The sequence below is a fragment of the Artemia franciscana genome, chromosome 4 (assembly GCF_032884065.1).
Source record: "Artemia franciscana chromosome 4, ASM3288406v1, whole genome shotgun sequence".
Classification (NCBI taxonomy): domain Eukaryota; kingdom Metazoa; phylum Arthropoda; class Branchiopoda; order Anostraca; family Artemiidae; genus Artemia; species Artemia franciscana.
Window position 1 is genome coordinate 23,586,897 of NC_088866.1, and position 19,888 is coordinate 23,606,784.

Sequence of the window (19,888 nt, forward strand, 5' to 3'; positions counted from 1 at the left end):
TTTTTAACGTAGTATTTAGACAATACAAACTAATCTCTTGCGGGACAACTTTAGCTGGCAAAGCGGTACAATTCATTTTAGAGCGTTGGCAACGCTGACACTGTCACTTAGCACAGAACGGTTTCGCAAAGAAACCACTTCTTTTTTATTGCCTCTGATTACCGCCTCAATGTCATCTTTTTCAAGTATTTAAGCTCAAGATTCTCTGGTTCCAGTCAGCAAAATGAAAACCGTTTAGGGGACTGCTTGGGGTAAACGAATTTTCGATAAGTCATGACCTATCTAGATCGTTTTCATACCGAAAAATGGTAGTATGCAAAATTGCAAAAAAAAATATAGTCATTTCGAGAAGAAATTTATATATCATATACATATTTACAATCATTGCTCGTTTGATTAGATAGACATTTGTTTTTTCGAATATGTGCCTATTTTGCTCTTTTGACACAATTCTTCTTATGCTCGACGTAGTGCACAGCAAAATTGAAAAACAAAACTGATGTTTTGTTTTGGTTTTGTAATTACTGTTATTTGTTATATTGACTGAAAATATAATTAAATTGTAATTTCAGTAACTATTGATTTTTAATGTAAAAATTGTTCGTGTGAAACTTTTTTGTATGAGTGACCATTTTAAACTGCTTCGGGTATTCAAGTTATTCAGGCGTCAAATTAAAGCACACAAAAGTATTCCCTCTTTTTTCTTTGTCAAATCAAAAATAGATTTAATCGTCGTAAAATGTTGATTAGATTAAACAAGAGATCAGGGGAATTGAATTTCAAGCGCTTTGCTAACAAGAGCGCATACTTTTTTTTTTTTTCTTTTTTGATGGGGGGTAAACACTTTTAAAAAGCTATTAAAAATTTGTTTGTATATATTTTTTACGTTTTTTGACTCGGGAACATATTTTTGGGGACCTTGTTTCAACACCCCCCCCCCACCTCCTCCACTGGACGCGGCCTTGTTTTAATTTTGTTTTGTTTTAAGTTTCTTTTTAATTTTGACCCTTTTCTTCTGGTTTGTTTTATGATATATTATGCTTTTGTATATCGTTTAATTATTCTAAAAAATCATTCAACAAACCAAATTACTTTTATCTAAGCAAAATTTTGAACAGGTTAAAGAAGAGACGATGGAAGTTGAACTTCAAGTGCTTTGCCAATAAGTTCTTTAAATTTTGACTGTTTGTTTTCATCTGCAGCTGTTTCCTGGTGCGCTCTAAGTGCTTTTCTATATCGTTTAGTTATTCTAATTTTTATGGCACTTGGTATTGATCAAGTGACATAAAGCAATCGCAAATTCTGTCGGTCTGTCTGTCTGTCGGTCCCGGTTTTGCTACTTTAGGCACTTCCAGGTAAGCTAGGACGATGAAATTTGGCAAGTGTATCAGGGACCGGACCAGATTAAATTAGAAATAGTCGTTTTCCCGATTTGACCATCTGGGGGGGGGGGGCGTTAATTCGGAAAAAATAGAAAAGTTGAAGTATTTTTAACTTACGAACGGGTGATCGGATCTCAATGAAATTTGATATTTAGAAGGATATCGTGTCTCAGAGATTTTATTTTAAATCCCGAACAGATCTGGCGACATTGGGAGGGGGGAGTTGGGAGGGGGAAACCTAAAACTTGGAAGACACTTAGAGTGGAGGGATCGGGATGAAACTTGGTGGGAAAAATAAGCACAGGTCTTAGATACATGATTGACATAACCGGAACGGATCCACTTTCTTTGGGGCAGTTGGGGGGGGGGGTAATTCTGAAAAATTAGAAAAAATGAGGTATTTTTAACTTACGAACGGGTGATCGGATCTCAATGAAATTTGATATTTAGAAGAATATCGTGTCTCAGAGCTCTTATTTTGAATCCCGACCGAATCTGGTGACATGGGGGGGGGAGCTGGGAGGGGGAAACCTAAAACTTGGAAACACTTGGAGTGAAGGGATTGGAATGAAACTTGGTGGGAAAAATAAGCACAACTCCGAGATACATACCGGAATGGATCCGCTCTCTTTGGGGTAGCTAGGGGGGTGGGTAATTCGGAAAATTAGAAAAAATGAGGTATTTTTAACTTACGAACGGGTGATCGAATCTCAATGAAATTTGATATCTAGAAGGATATCATGTCTCAGAGCTCTTATTTTAAATCCTGACCATATCTGGTGACATTGGGGAGGGAGTTGGGAGGGGGAAACCTAAAACTTGGAAAACACTTAGAGTGGAGGCATTGGGATGAAACTTGGTGGGAAAAATAAGCACAAGTCCTAGACACATGATTGACATAACCGGAACGGATCCGCTCTCTTTGGGGTAGTTTGGGGGGGGGGGGTAATTCTGAAAAATTAGAAAAAATGAGGTTTTTTTAACTTACGAACGGGTAATCGGATCTCAAAGAAATTTGCTATTTAGAAGGATATCATGTCTCAGAGCTTTTATTTTAAATCCTGAACAGATCTGGTGATATTGGGGGGGGGAGTTGGGAGGGGGAAACCTAAAACTTGGAAAACACTTAGAGTGGAGGGATCGAGATGAAACTTGGTGGGAAAAACAAGCACAAGTCCTAGATACAAGATTGACATAACTGTAACGGATCCGCTCTCTTTGGGGTAGTTGGGGGGGGTTAATTCTGAAGAATTAGAAAAAATGAAGTATTTTTAACTTACGAACGGGTTATCGTGTCTCAGAGCTCTTATTTTAAATCCCGACCGGATCTGGTGACATGGGGGGAGGAGTTGGAAGGGAGAAACCTAAAACTTGGAAAACACTTAAGAGTGGAGGGATCGGGATGAAACTTGGTGGGAAAAATAAGCACAAGTCCTAGATACATGATTGACATAACCGGAACGAATCCGCTCTCTTTGGGGTAGTTGGGGGGGGTTAATTCTGAAAAATTAGAAAAAATGAGGTATTTTTAACTTACGAACGGGTGATCGGATCTCAATGAAATTTGATATTTAGAAGGATATCGTGTCTCAGAGCTCTTATTTTAAATCCCAACCAGATCTGGTGACATTGGGGGGGAGTTGGGAGGGGGAAACCTAAAACTTGGAAAACACTTAGAGTGGAGGGATCGGAATGAAACTTGGTGGGAAAAATAAGCACAAGTCCTAGACACATGATTGACATAACCGGAATGGATCCGCTCTCTTTGGGGTATTTGGGGGGGGGGGTTAATTCTGAAAAATTAGAAAAAATGAGGTATTTTTAACTTACGAACGGGTAATTGGATTTCAAAGAAATTTGCTATTTAGAAGGATATCGTGTCTCAAAGCTTTTATTTTAAATCCTGAACAGATCTGGTGACATCGGGGGGGGGGGGGGTGGGAGAGTTGGGAGGGGGAAACCTAAAACTTGGAAAACACTTAGAGTGGAGGGATCGGGATGAAACTTGGTGGAAAAAACAAGCACAAGTCCTAGGTACATGATTGACATAACCGTAACGGATCCGCTCTCTTTGGGGTAGTTGGGGGGGGGGGTAATTCTGAAGAATTAGAAAAAATGAAGTATTTTTAACTTACGAACGGGTTATCGGATCTCAATGAAAAATAAGCATAAGTCCTAGATACATGATTGACATATCGAAACGAATCCGCTCTCTTTGGGGTAGTTGGGGGGTTAATTCTGAAAAATTAGAAAAAATGAGGTATTTTTAACTTACGAACGGGTGATCGGATCTCAATGAAATTTGATATTTAGAACGATATCGTGTCTCAAAGCTCTTATTTTAATTCCTGACCGGATCTGGTGACATCAGGGGGAGTTTGGAGTGGGGGGGGGCCTAAAATCATGGAAAACGCTTAGATTGGATGGATCAGGATGAAACTTGGTGGGAAAAATAAGCAGAAGTCTTAGATACATGATTTACATAATTGGAACGGATCCGCTCTATTTGGGGGGGGGGGAGTTAATTCTGAAAAATTAGAAAAAAATGATGTATTTTTAACTTACGAAGGACTGATCGGATCTTCATGAAACTTCATATTTAGAAGTGACTCAGATCTCTTATTTTAAATATCAACCGGATCCAGCGTAATTGGGGGGGGGGGCAGTTGAGGGGAACCGGAAATCTTAGAAAATACTTAAAGCGGTGATATCAGGGTGAAACTGGATGAGAAGAATAAAAGCCTGTCTAAGACACGTTACTGACATAATCGGACCGGGTCTGCTGTCTTTGGTTGAGTTGGGGGGGGAGGGAAATTTTGAAAATTGAGGTATTTGTAACTTACGAAAGGGTGACCAGATCTTAATGAAATTTGATATTTAGAAGGGTCTTGCGCTTTAAAGCTCTAGTTTTAAATTCCGACCAGGTCCTTTTACTTTGGGGGGAGTTGGAGGGGGAAACCGGAATTCTTGGAAAACGTGAAAATTGGGGTATTTTTATTTTACGAATAGGTGATCGGATCTTAATGAAGTTTGATATTTAGAAGGAATTCATGTCTCAGAGCTCTTATTTCAAATCCCGACCAGATATTTTGACATTGGGGAGAATTGGAGCGGGAAATCTTGGAAAACACTTGGAGTGGAGGAATCGGGATGAAGCCTGGTGGATAGAATAAGCAAATGTTCTTGATACGTGATTGACGGAACCGTACTGGATTCGCTCTCTTTGGTTGAGTTTGGGGGAGGTGTTCAGTGATTTGGCGAGTTTGGTACTTTTGGACGTGCTAGGACGATGAAAATGGGTAGGCGTGTCAGGGAGCTGCACAAATTGACTTGATAAAGTCGTTTTCCCAGATTCGACCATCTGGGGGGCTAAAGGGAGAGGAAAAATTAGAAAAAATAGGTATTTATAATATACGAGTGGGTGATCGGATCTTAATGAATTTTGATATTTAGAAGGACATCGTGACTCAGAGCTCTTATTTTAAATCCTGACCGGCATTAAGCCTCTGATTTTCCCTTTAAATCAATCTATTGATTCATTGAATTTTGCTAGAGCTCATACCATATGATTTCTTGGCTCTTAGCTCTTCTTGCCTCGTCACAAGTGCCATATGAGCTCTTAGCTCTTGTTTGATTTTGCAATTATTGTGTTTATATAGAATTTTACTTTCCAGTTGCTCCTGGAACGGCGCGTCCACTCCCGAGAGTTGCATTGCTGTCCAAGCCAAAACCAGTCTTGGAAAACGGAGGTAGGTTGAAATCATTAGAAAACATTTTCTTCGGTTTTATTTTGTTTTCAAAATGTTTTACATTGAAATAGAGCTCTATTCACATTCTTCGCTATTAAAATTGATTTATGCTAGGGAATTTAAGGAAAATTTTGAAGTATTAAATGAAAACTTAAAAATATTAAATTGTGATAAAAATATGTGATATTGAATTAAAAACTGAATCGGGAGAATATAAAAGATGAGTGACACAAATTACCCTGACGTTTTAGTTGCTAATAGCTGAAATTAATTTTTGTAAAAAGTTAATTTTTCAGATTTTAAAAATAAATGTTACCGACTATAGTCTGTCAAAAAAGATAGAATATAACCCTGAAAAAGTTCAGTGTCGGATTTCTATCAAAACGCTTGATGTGTCCAACAGTTATTGAATCAGATAGTTTGAATCTTTGACTCCTCCCTCGTAATCGTCACATGAAGATATAACGGTAGGAAACTTTATTTATCTACTTTTTCAGTTTAAAGTTTATATAGTATTAGATTTTAAATCCAGTATAATATTTGTTAGAATAATATGAATATTTTAAGTGAATAATTCGGTGTAGGTAGAAAATGCAGCGTCGTTGATTTTTAATGTAATTTACCAATAATGAAGCGTAAAATTTTTTCTAGATTTAGTTTCGTTTTACTGAGGAATAATCGTAATCAATACATCACTTAATCATGAACACATACATGACAAGAATACATATTCAACTTTACGTCAATTTTTACACTCGGGTGACTGGTATACGAAAATCAAAACCAACACCGAATATTCTGTTAGATTTTGCCCGATATTATGTGGATTAGTCATTTTGCTGCGCCTTGGAGCCTCATCCCAACTGTTGCAATAAGGATCACAAGAATTTTACACCTTATGAAGCTTATGAACAGAATTTGGAGATTAGAGCACCTGTCTTAATTCATGTGTAAGACAATTAAAAGGGACTCCACCTTTCCATCCCTCATTACTCTCCTTATTAGTAAATACATAATGTAGTATTAGTAATGGTAGTTTCTTATTAGTAGACATATAGTAGACTTCTTATGAAGCTTTTACACCTTGTACACCTTAGGAAACTTATACACAGAATGTGGACATTAGGTTTTGCCTTGCCTGAATTCATGTATAGAATAATTAGAATAGACTATGCCTTTCTTCCTTTTATTAGTCTCATTATTAGTAAATGTAAGATCATAAGAAAAGACCACGCTTCCCTCTACTTCCGAGCCTCTCGCAACTAATTGCTACATTAAAAGGAATACAAGCGACGACATTTGAGAAGGCAGTGAATAAAATCGAAACGGATATATCGGCTATATATCCAACAGCCACCGTTAGCAAATTATAGTTTAAATTTCTTGGTTTGTATGATTGAAAGGCAGGGTCTTCGTCATTATAAAATGAATAAGAAAAATGTGGCAGCGTTTGGTGGTGCCAATTCACGACAGTGATTGGGGTGGGGGGGGTAAATAGTATATTTTGAAATCTAGGGTGGACAATTTTATGTTTTTTCGATTTTTTCCAAAGGAAATACTACAGAAGGAGGGATATTTATGAAATGTTTAAATGTTTGAAGATTTTGTTCGACAAAAACGTGTTAAAAGGATATTTTTCGTGCGGCATGAGGTCCCAATAGACCTCACTTTCCACCTTATCCACCGAAAATGATGGATCCCGTTATCATTTTTGCCAATTAAGACAAGCTACGCTACCAATTAAGCCGGGGCAGAACTCACGGGAGCCCGTAACCGGTCCATCCCCTTCTTTCATATTAAGACAAAGGAAAATGAAAAACGCTAGACTAGGCGTTTCTAACACAAAAACCAAGCCAACCTTATGGCTTCTAATTAGTTCTTCCTGGAAATCTTTTTTATTATAAAGAGGAGTTCTTTTATTGATTTGTCAAGGAAGATATAGTGATTTACAAAGATGTAATTTATCAAACCGAATTTCATCTTATTTACGAGGAGCTTTCATTGTACGATGTTTCTGTTTATTCTTCTTTTTTTCGTAATATTATTTGATTATGGTATCCAATTCAGATGCTGTACTAGAATTTCTTTGAAATTACTTCTACATTTTTAAGAATATCGATGACAGTAATTAGTAATATCAATAGTGCATACAACTTAATTTTTGGAAGGGAATAAAGATGGGACAAAACAAAAGCGAATCTTGTATTCCACCCACGATTTTTATTTTTTTATAAAATTCGTCACATCCTTATTTTTTTTTAGATGTTCGACATGTGCATTTTTTCCAGAATGTTTGCAACACGTTTTTTCTTTCGAAATAGGCAGAAATAATGAGATACTTGTCAAATAGTCAAAATAATCAAGTGGGGAAAAAACAAAATGGGAAACAGAGAAAGAGTGATAAGAACAACTAGGGTTTGAGAAAAATACTGCCCCCTTTGGAATGCTAAAAAGTGTGCTTTCAATCAAATAAGATAGGCTTAAATTCTGGATAGTTTGTATTTTGAAACATCTTGCCTGAAACAAGGACGAATTTCCACTAAGATATAAAAGTTTATTTTACATACTAGTTTTACTTACTTTTTTTTATAATAACAGTTTTACTTTCCTGGACTGCACTGAGGGGAAACCTTAACAGAATTCGGGTATTGTTATTTATAGAAAGGACTATAACCCTAGGGGTAGCTCAGTATCTTTTCTTTTCTTTTTTCATGGCGAAGAAAAATCAAGTCACCAAAGCGAAACTGAATTTCTATCACAACTAGTTCTATTGTATTACAGCATACTGGGAGAGACTTGGACATTATTGGGTGTTTTTGAAGGATCGTGCCTGACTTCCGAACAACTTTTCACTAAATAACGAAAGATTATTTTAGATGGGTTTTACAGGTTTATTTTTGTTTAATACAATTTCTAGCTTCCTCCAGTGCAATAAAGGGAAAAAGCCCAATAGTTTTCACTCTGCTATTATTTGTAGAAGTGAGTATAACCTTAAGGGTAGTTAAGTATTTTTCTATTGTTTCCATTTCTTCTGCCGGAAAAATTATCGGTTCAACTCTGATCCATAACGGAAGCGGGGCGAAAATGCGTCCACAGTATACCCTGTTTAAATTATCAAGCGAAATCTGGACGTGTTTTTTTTTTTTTAAGATGACGTAAAATTTCTATCCCAAGTAGCTTAATTTTATCATAAAATTTGGCTAGGCTCAGAAAACTATAGGTGGTGATTATTTTGAAACATCTAGCGTCACTTTTGTGTGACTCTTAACTAAGAAATAATTTTTGTTTTAAGTAGGTAAAGAGCTTCTATGGTGACAGACATAGAAAAGGGAAAAAAGTAGTGTGTACGCTTTTGAGAGGGCCAGAGAAGAACATTTGTCCCCTTCCGTTCTATTTACAAAATAACTTTTCTTTAAATTTCAATTTGATCATCCAGCCCTGATACACTATCAGAAACCAATTGAACTCCGATGGTACAAGTACTAGCTTCAAGTGCCTGTCGTATAACTTCATGTGATTGGCTAGTTGTTACAGAAACTCACCAATTATATAAAGTGATATATACTTGTATTTTATTGTGAAAAATAAATAATCTACTTTTCTGCACTTTAATAAAGGGGAAACTCAAAATAATTCACGGTGTTATTATTTGCAAAACTTTAGGGGAAAAGTTCCTAGTTGTGAAACTTGTCCTACTTGTGTTTCTGAGAGAGTGTCTCTAGGGTCTGCTTAGAATTCTAGTGGAATCAAGACTTTCGAGGACTGAATTAAGAGTTTTCGAGTTCAAGAAAGCTAGGGTTTTGCGATATGTTTTTGTTTATAGTTCTCATTATCTGTTTGGATACATATAAGGGGTCTCTACTCACTTTAAATGCTTTGATTGATAAAAATTCATAAATTCTTCATCTTCTTTGTTTTCCTCCACTGATTTATGTTTTATTTTTCTTTATTTTAGATGGTAATAAATTACTATCGTTTAAAATAGCAAGGGTGTGGCCAATAAATATTCAAAATTGCTAATGCTTCTTCTTTTGCTTGTTTGTTTTTCTGCCATTTGGATTTAGGCCATTATAACTATTTATATTATTATTTTTATAATGAATGTTATTATTATCTTCAAGGTCGTATCCAGGTATTGTCCCCCCCCCCAAATGTTCGTACGACTCGTAAAAACCTAACAAGAATGAATATAAACAAATTTGTGATGTGTTTTTAAGTTTCTTTTACCCCCCCCCCCTCCGGAAAAAATCTCAGATACGGCGCTGATTATATACTTATATACGGCGCTTGATTGTATTTTGACAGTATATCAGGCTGCTTAGTTTGTAGTAATGACTTGACATTTAAGGACCATATTAGCTTCTCATTACCAACTTCTTTGCTATCATTTCAGGTGTCAACGGTCCTGCCCCTCCGAAAAAGGTAGCCCCCACTAGAGCTTCCTCTTCCAACCCAAAAGCCCCTGTTCCAAAGCCGGGATCATCAAAAGCTCCAGTTTCAAAGCCAGGGTTGTCAAAATCACCAGTGAAACCAAAACAACCAATTACGCCCCCAGGAAGTCCACCAAAACGCCCTGATTCGACACCACAGGAAACCAAATAACCTATCAGTATTTACTTTGAAAGATACTTATATTAATGTATTCTCTTTGTGATCTTTGGCAACATGCTTTCACTGTAACTATGTGGCGATGTCAATACGTATAGAGGGAAATATATTTCGCTTTTTTTTCTATATTACTATTGTTTACCTTCGTATCTTTTGCATGTGAGTTTATGGCGTTAACTAATTTTATTTAAGTTTTGTTGGTATAAGCAAAGTAAAAAATCTTTTTTTTTTCAATTATTTGGATTGTACTTAAGGAAATTTTACTGTTACTTTTTTCCAAGATTATTATTCCTTTACTATACTTAATTTTCTACTGCTAGATTTTCTTTTTTTGCAAGATTTATATCTTAATTGCCGATTTTTTGTGAAATGCTTCCTTGTGCAAATTAAAAGTATTTAAGTAGCTTTGACCCGTGTGTTTTATCTAAAAAATGTCCGTTTTAGAGAAAAAAATTGACTCTGACCGCAGTCTTGTCTTTCCATTATTTTCAAAATATCTGTATTTATGACATGCATCTTCAGAGTAAGGGACTTGGTGCATTATAGAAATGAAGTCACTGCCGAACGCTATCTTCCATTAGGAAAAACAATGATAGTACGTTGGAGGGTACCTTATCCGACTAGCTATAGCTTCCCCGGACTTTTGAAAAATTGCGGTTCGTCCCTGCTCCCTGAGTTTTTGTAAATTATCGCCACTGCAACCAGGCGAAGAATATCAATAATAATTCACTATTACTATCCCTTTTTGTTCTCGGCATATGGTTACCTGCTATTTTTCTATTTTCCTTTTTTTAATGGTTGAATTTTTTGTTTACATGTGACGTTACTCTCCCGACAACTAATCCAGACCGTCTCAAGTAGCAACCCTCTTTACCTCTGACATCGTTTATGTCCCGTCAAACGCTTCGAATAAATAATATTGGTTTAGTGGGACGCATAATTAAACTTAAGTTTTAGGAGTTCAAATTCTGGCTCATGGCTAGCGATCTACTTAACGGTACTGAGAAATGATTGGATGGTATTTCAAATCTGAACGTTGTGAATTTGTCCGATTCCTCGATCCATGAACTTTCAAACGGTATGTATTTCTTGAATTTTATAAGCCAAAAATGTTGAAATTATAAGCCACGTGTTTTTTATTGTTATGATCAAGTTGATAAATTTCTTAGAATAATTCTTAAATGTTAACATTTCTAAACAGTTTGTTACTCATTGGTAGCTGGAAAATTATGGTATTAGTTCAAAAGTTGATTTTTACAAAATATGGTTGTTTTCTTGTATTTGTTCTACATATTCTATTCTGCTTCGTTAAAGTGGCCAAATCTTGAGTTAATAAATAATATTTTTGATTATTCTTGTAAAAGAATGTAATTTCTACTTTAAAAGTTCCAACAATTAAGCCTTATCATTCGAAAAGGCAAGTAAAAAATCGTTGCTCGTACCTTTTTATTGGGACGTGGGAAAGAGCAATTCGCCCCCTTGCATTTAAAATAAAATTCAAATTCCCTTTACCCCCACCCCCTTGCGACAGCGACTATTTGCGACTGTCACCACTACTAGTAGAACTACTGTTACGACGGCGTTTCTGTCTTTGAATTATACTGCTACCACAGCTATAAAATAAATCACACTAGTTTAAGGGCATCCAGATTGTCATAAGGACATAATGGTGTATCTCAAGACCAAAATTGGGCATCAAGTCGGAACTTTCAGGGAAAGTTGAGGGGGATGTAAAACTAAATTATAAGACGCTATGTGTATCCGGATTGTCAAATGGATGTCTTTACAATATAATAGAAACAGCTAAGGTTATTGCCTTGGGAACTTTCAGGGCTTGTCTGTTTTGGATGCGAGACAAAATCAGTTGGATCCCCAAACGTGAGACAAAATAGGTGGAATTACCGAGACTGTGTTCCAAATTTGTAACTCTCTCCAATGAATCCTTCTGACTGTATAATAACAAAAAGAAATCGCTAAACTTCAGGCTTCATATACCCATTGTACAACGACACACGGTACTTTTGGTGTTGAAGATTAGTGATTGGTTGAATATTTGCACATTAGGAAAGCTGACTCTTAGCATCCATTAAGCTGTCTTCAGCCTTTGGTCGACTCTGGAAGTTCAACACGATACGTTATTCTATGTTAAGCTATTTTAGAATGAACTCAATAGCCAAAACTAGTGTGAATCTGCTTTTCTACCTCTTCTCTTTTATTTCAGCTTTTCTGATCCTTCTGTATTGTACATATTCAATTTTTCTGCTGTGCTATATAATATATTCTACATCCACTTTTGAATAACCACTACAGACCCAACTGAGCCACAGCTTTTTAATACATCAAAGGAACCGAGAAAAGACAGCGAATGTGAGGAAACGTTAGTCCCATGGAATGTAAGGAAACCTCACTTAGACGGGAAGCTTATATTTTCTTATGAGCTAATAGTACCTTTAGATTTAATTTTTATGAATATAAAAATATATTAAAAAATATTCAAAATTGTTTTGTTTTTTTACACCTTAAGGCCAAAGCTTCTAAGCAGGGGCTCAAATGGCACCAATATCAGCCTCGTATTTAAGGTCCAAAGTTTAAATTAATCCCGGAGATATTTTCTTAACAAAGCATATATTTTTTCCAACGCTTCTTTTTTTTGATCTTCTAAGAACCGGGACTGATATTGGTTTTTCACAAATAAAATTCCTACTGTTACTTTTTTTTTGAAGTTTCGATTTTGTATATTCTCTATATTTTGTCGTAGTGGAATATGCCAGCTTCGAAGCTAAACATTTCAAAATTCAAATAACTGAATATATCTTTCATAAGTTTATAATTATTTTATACGTAACTTTCTTATATTTTTGGGCGATAATACCGTAAATCCTGGCTTCGAAACAGAAGTTCCTTTTTTTAAAGAAAATCGTGATTTGACGTTTAGTATATTTTAGACGTTTAATGTCATGTAAAATAAGCAGGAAGACATGCGATCTTCTATATCCGAAAATGAACTGTTCTTAGATACAGAAATAATATTTCTTAGATACTTTAGAAATAATATCTAAAGTTGTCATTGTGCAACAGTCTCATTGACGTCCTAGTTATTTTTTTATTTTTTTTTATTTTTTTCAATATAAATATGAGTTTCATTTGAAACGTAATTTTGAAACTCTAAATAATTAAAACAATTTTTATACAGTTAAGAAAAAACGCCCAATCACTTCATGTATGTTCATTCACCGCACTAAACAGTAAGTTTTTCACAGTACCTAGAACACAAATTTATTACCTATGAAATATAATTGCATGTGCTACTCCGCAAATGTGATTCATTTGTCGTAGTTGCTACAACACTCCACGGAACCTTGGCACCGGATAATTAGTTTACAATTTGGCTCATTGTAAGGACCTACAAATTGCAAGTACCGTGGCGATTCCAACGGTGCGGTTTCCACTTCGATCCAACACCGTTCCCGAAGAATTTCAGATTAGCTTTTGAAATTCCCGTGAATTTTTTTCCGGAATAAATTCTTACCGTTAGGTTTAATAAAAATAATTGTTATTATTCATAATTCAGCTTCAAATGGCAATTTTTTCTCACTTTACAAGTTTTTTTAAAAATCGTTTTTAAATTTCTAGTTACATGGCTGAACTTCCGTTCTTTACTATTTTGCAGCGATTACTGCAACCAAGATAAACCTGCCAAACTGTTAATTTTAAGTGTTTTACAATCTGCAAGTACGAACTTACCAGTCAAGTTATGAACCTCTTAAACACACTGTATCAAAACCCCACACAAAATACTATTTAATTGACAAGTAGTCATAATATATTAAATATTTAATCGTACTGAACTGGTTTCTAGTCGCAAATTAATCGGTAAATGTATAGTTAACTGAAAAAACATAGACAAGAGAAAGTTAATAACCCTTATATAGTTTTTAATTAATGCAATAAGAGATACTTTCCCAGAAAATACGAATTTATACGAATGGAGATTGAGTCTGATCAATCGGGAACGGTTTTCTGGCGAAGGTTTTTAGTTTGTTTTGAAACTTTACTAGCTACTCAACCAGAAATTCCATTCTGCTACTACTATGCTGACTTTCCATAACCTAATATAAACGTAACCAACGTAAAATTACGTGTAGACCTCGAGCCTGTACTGTCTACGTTACGCCCGAAATTTACTCCATAAGGTTACACAACGCAACGCAAACTCTTAATTTACGCTTCTGTGAAAAGTTATAGGGTGTATTGTGAGCAGGGTTGCCACCCCTTGTGATTTACCACTATTTCTAGTGATTTTTATATTGCCTAAGAAAATCAACACAAATCACTAGAATATTGAATAAAATCTAGTGACTTTTTGTCCCCGGGTTGCATCCCTGAGTGTGAGATAGGCATTACAGAGCCTCTCTTTGCGCTAAAGCTTCTGTCTACGGGCTTTTTATCAATTCCAACATCTCTATGCGCCTACGGCTTTAAAAACGACATTTTTGGGGCCACTTCTTAAGCAGTGTTCGGACTCGCCTATGAATTCCAATAAATTCCTATATTTTAATGCACTCCTATAAAATGCCTTTATTTTGGTTAAAATCCTATTATTCCTATATTTTCGGCAGAAGAGCACTAAGAATATTGCTCGTGATTTGCAATTTTCTGTCTTTTGGTGTAGATTGATAATTAATTACAACTGTTGAGGTGTTTGAACTTAACTAATGCTTTATGTTGGGCTTAGTAAGCTGCTTCTGCCTGGGCTATGCTGTTGTGTTGACTTAGTAGCCTATGTTTTGTTTTTTGTCATGTTGGGCCTGTCCGAAATGAGCGAAGATCAGTATATAGGCTAGCAGTCTCTGCTTAATGAGACTGGAGTTCTTGCGACTTATGTGTTTCCTGGCTGAACGCTGGCTGGCTGATGTGAATACGGCCCAGTTATTCAAGTGGGCTATTCTAAGATAGTTGCTATTCGAGGGAAGTACAATAGACGTGCACTGGGTATGCTATATGCTACATTCTGTGATCAATGTGTCCTTTATCTATCTACTCTTTATCCCCTTCTAAAGAAAAATGATGTTAATCAGATTCGGATTTTTTATTTCAGATATTGTAAATTTTTACTTTATCCCCCCCCCCCTTGGTATAGCAATGGTAAGATAATTCGTAAGTTTGATGTCCCGGATAGAAGTGCAAAGTTGGCCCTCCTGCATGGAAGGTTGTCGGAATCCACTTTTTATTGTTTATCGCCTCATCATCTTTAGGTCGGTCTGTTCGGTTAATCTCATTGTAGCATAGTGTTTTTATGGCACTTGGTATTAATCAAGTGACATATAGCAATCGCAAATTCTGTCTGTCTGTCGGTCCTGGTTTTGCTACTTTAGGCACTTCCAGGTAAGCTAGGACGATGAAATTTTGCAGGCATATCAGGAACTGGGCCAGATTAAATTAGAAAAAGTCGTTTTCCCGATTTGACCATCTGGGGGGGGGGGCTGTTAATTCATAAAAAATAGAAAAATGAAGTATTTTTAACTTACGAACGGTTGATCAGATCTTAATGAAATTTGATGTTTGGAAGGATATCGTGTCTCAGAGCTGTTATTTTAAATCCCGACAGGATCTGGTGACATTGGGGGAGTTCGGAGGGGAAACCTAAAATCTTGGAAAACACTTACAGTGGAGGGATTGGGCTGAAACTTGGTGGGAAAAATAAGCACAAGTCCTAGATACATGATTGACATAACCAGAACGGATCCGCTCTCTTTAGGGTAGTTGGGAGGGGGGGTGATTCTGAAAAATTAGAAAAAATGAGGTATTTTTAACTTATATCCCGACCGGATCTGGGGACATCGGGGGAAGTTTGGGGTGATCTAAAATAATGGAAAACGCTTAGATTGGAGGGATTGGGTTGAAACTTGGTGGGAAAAATAAGCTCAAGTCCTATATACATGATTGACGTAACCAGAACGGATCCGCTCTCTTTGGGTTAGTTTGGGGGGGAGGGGGGGTTGATTCTGAAAAATTTAGAAAAAATGAGCTATTTTTAACTAACGAACGGGTGATCGGATCTCAATGAAATTTGATATGTAGAAAGATATCGTGTCTTAAAGCTCTTATTTTAAATCCCGACCGGATCTGGTGACATTGGGGGGACCTAAAATCAAGGAAAATGCTTAGATTGGAGGGATCGGGATGAAACTTGGTAATTTATGAGACCAGGCATTCCACGCCATCTACCATAGATCTGATCCCGAGGACTTCCGAATCCTATATTTGGGCCCAGGAAATCCTATAAAAATAGGACAGAGCCTATAATTTGAAACGAACCGACCTGTCCGAACCCTGCTTAAGTGGAAAAGCTTTGAAGGTACAAAACGGTACCATTGTAATAATTATTGTCAAAAACCCTTAACTTGAAGTTTATAGGAACCCCTCACACATAATCCCCCTCCCAACCCTCTTAGTAAGTTTCATAAATTGTCCGCTCACCTTAAAAGTAAAAGATTATTGCAAAAAAAAAAATATGGCGGTTTCTAAAAAGAGATTGAAATCCCTAGGAAATGTCAGACATTATACGGAAATATTACTTTTCGACAGATTATCATGGTTGCAGCAGTAGCTGCAACCTATTAAAGAGCGAATCACAGCCCATAGTAGTCAAAAGCCAAAAAACGTGTCTTGAAAAAGCTGCCTAGTGGGAAAAAAATGCCATCTGACACTGATTCTAGAACGGTAGCTTTTATTTCGGTTCAAGTTAAAAGTAAGAGATTACGAAAAGAAATTTATGGTAATTTCGAAAAAAAAGCTTGAAAACCCTCGAAAATGGCTTAGGGTGAAATTAAATAATGCACCATTAGAAACAATATGGTTGACAACATTTGAATGGGAAATTACAGTGTCCCACTGGACAGCGAGGAAAACGACTTGTTTGGATCGTTAGCACTGATGTGTCTCCTTTTTTTTCAAGGCTAGCGGGTTGCCATAACATCAGAGAGAGACTTTTAATGGCTCATTTAAAGCTATTTCTCATATCTAGTGCTTTTTATAAATACCACCATCTGAAAGGGCCATATGGCACTTTTGATGCCACTTCTTGAGCGGAAAAGCTTGAAAGTATAAAAGGGTGCCACTGTAATAATTATGGTCCAAAACCCTTAATTGGAGGGTTACAACAACCTTTCTCGTATACTCCCCCTACCAGCCCCCGTAGTAAGTTTCATTAGTCCGTTGGTAGAATTCGGTATGGACTCTTTGTCTTTAACACAGTCAGTCAACGTTGAGTCTCGCAAAATGGTTTTAAAGATATCGAAGAAACTCATAGAATAGCAAATCATTGGATTCCAAAATTTCCAATGACTATTCCTTGACGCACCCCCATCCCCTCCTCCTGTTCGCAAAAGTTCAGCTTCCCAAAATATAATCTAATGCTCTCAGTCTTTATGATAGAAACTTTAATTGACTCATTAATTCATAATAGTCAATTACAAATGTATTTGCTGAATAATATTCAATAACTATGCTTTTGGTGACGACATGACCCTCCATAGTCCCTGGGAAAAGGTCTGTAAGTTACGCAATTATGGTCCTACAAAAACCAATAGATTGAATTTGATTATCAGCCGCCGTAGTTCGCTTTAGACTTTGAATCAGACTGTCAAGGGATCAATTCCTTATCGGGTATTTTTTTTTTCTATCTTAGTTTCTTGCCTTACATATGATTATTTTTCTGATATTTCATTATTTTGTAAATGTGACGCACTTATTTTTTAAACTTGTCAAGTGTTCCCATTCAAAACGGAATGGAGGACATCTAGTTTCATAGTATGCAACAAAATTCCAGTGCCTTTTAGTAAGGTCTGCATATCACTAAATCCATCCCCCAATTTCTTGCCACTTAAGGGTTGGAGAGGTGTAGGGTTATTTTTCTGGAACCGCTCAAAGTTGTATATTCAAAGAAGATTACCTATTATTACATTTATTTATCTACATTTTTTTTTGCTTTTACTATTTAATAGACACGATAAACTATTTATATAGAAAAATAATAATACTAAAAACCTTTTTCTTGTTTATTGCGTTTCCACACCTATGTGTCTAAATTTTTGTGGGGTTTATCTCGGGGAGGAGTTTTTACTTAGGGTTTGAAAACCTTAAAAATATAGAGTAAATGGTTTTCTCTAATCACTTTTTTTTAACTGTCGAAGTTGTCCACCTTCAAAAATTTTGTACCTCATTTTGTGGATTTCTCGGCATTATTAAAAAATGATCAGATAGTAAGTATAAAAAAAGTGTTTTCCAACTGAAAGTAAGGAGTGACATTAAAACTTAAGACGAACAGAAATTATTCCGTGTATGAGGGGGACTACTCACTCCTCCTTTCCCTCAAAAAAATTAAAAAGATCATTGCAGTGTTGCTTCTGCAATTAAAAACGGGCAAAGATTGATTTCAAAAACAATTTTTTTGTGAGGGAAGGAACGAGCGAAGTTCAAACTTAAAACGAACAATATTATTCTTTAACGGTCTATCTAATATTGGTATAGTAAAAGAAAACCAATTAATTACACTTTTTACGGTATAAAAGTGAAACATTCTAGCTTTTTTTTTTTTGTGCAGTTGAAAATATGGTAGGAAGAAGAGTCTTAGACCTGAGACTAAGATATTAGAAGCCATGGTAATGTTAGCCCTAAACAATAGATCTGAAACTTGGGCAGCTCAAATAGTTAAAAAAAATATGTAAATTCGTAGTCAACAGAGTATCGGTGACTTAGTAAAGACTATTTTGCCTTCAGTGTTTCACCATAAGGCTCAGATAGTTTTAGTAAGTTGGGGGAGTAATTTGATCACCAATTTTAATTGAAGTTCCAATCGCTAATTTTAATCTTAAAACCGGTCAAAGAGTACCAAACGCTTGTTTTGCCGGGACAGTCAGACATTATACTGAATTAAAATTTTCAAGATGGTCATTGTTATCATAACGGTGTAAGAGCCCAAAAATGTGTCCCTTGAACAACATGATAGGTGCATCCTTAGGGAACAGGGTGCCAAACTGTAAGTACCCATTCCAAAACAAGGACTAGGCGTGCGTTTACATTTTAGTAGAAAGGCGACTTGGTGCTGCGGTAAATCTTAGTAGTAGTAGTAGAAAGGTGGAGATATTACATCTTGTTGAAACCAGATTCACAAAAATATTTCCGTTTTGTATAAGGATTATATGTAAATCCATACCTCTGCCATCTGACCGTCCTAAATCAAAGTGCAGTTATAAATAGTGTTTGATTTTTTTAAAAAGTTAGTATTTAAGTGTTTTTTAAGTCATTCATCACAAACATTAGGCTACTTTTACAAACAACTCACTGCAGCACCCAAACGGCTGTGGCCAACAAAGCTGCTTGCGGTCTTCCTTTATCTCAATCTATTCATACCTTCGCTCTTTACCCCCCTCTGTGCAGTTAATATCTCTTAGATCCTTCTCTATGAACTCTACCCACTCAATTTGGGAACAACCAGATTTTTATTTTGGTACCCAGGAGAGTAAAATTGTCCAATGGTAGGCTACTTTTACAAGCAGCTCACTGCAGCACAAAAACACCTTGGCCCTACAAAGCTGCTTACGGTCTTCCTTTATATCAACCTATTCAAACCTTCGCTCATTACCCTTTTCTGTGAAGTTCAATATCTCTTAGATACTTTCTTATGACCTCTACCCACTCAATTTGGGAAGGAACAACCAGAATTTTGTTTTCCTACCCAGGAGAATAAAATTATCCATTTGATGGACCTTCTTGTTGCCTAGCATCAGCCCTTGGCCCTCTTTTATTCTTAGTCCAAGCAACTTAATCTTCTGAACCCTAGTTTTCAGAGCTATTCTTGCACCATGAACTATCAAAGCCTTAAAAAACTCAGTCACTTTTCTAACATTCTTGTCTCGAACATTCAAATATGAGGCTATGATTACAATGTGAGCGTTCTAAAACAAAACACCCTCTTTAACGTACTTACTTCACAAGGACTTTCCAATTTTCAACATAACTTGCATCAAAAGATTTCTGAGCTTGTTGATCACAAACCAGAGGTAAATATTGCATAATAAAAGGCAAAATCAAGACAATATAAGTGCATATTTTGCTAATGATATTTTATTTTAACAAAAATTAGTG

General features: G+C 36.1%; 1 protein-coding gene across 4 annotated transcripts in view; it reads left to right on the forward strand.

Moving 5' to 3' along the window:
• LOC136026171 (uncharacterized) overlaps positions 1-10,149 on the forward strand; it is a 149,493-nt gene extending 139,344 nt beyond the window's left edge. For all 4 annotated transcript variants that reach the window (XM_065702492.1, XM_065702493.1, XM_065702494.1 and 1 more), the window contains 2 exons: positions 5,057-5,131; positions 9,525-10,149. In XM_065702492.1, coding sequence (XP_065558564.1) covers positions 5,057-5,131; positions 9,525-9,733 — 284 coding nt within the window. In that variant the 3' untranslated portion in view covers positions 9,734-10,149. The remainder of the gene's footprint in view (positions 1-5,056; positions 5,132-9,524) is intronic.
• Positions 10,150-19,888: the final 9,739 nt, after the last annotated feature.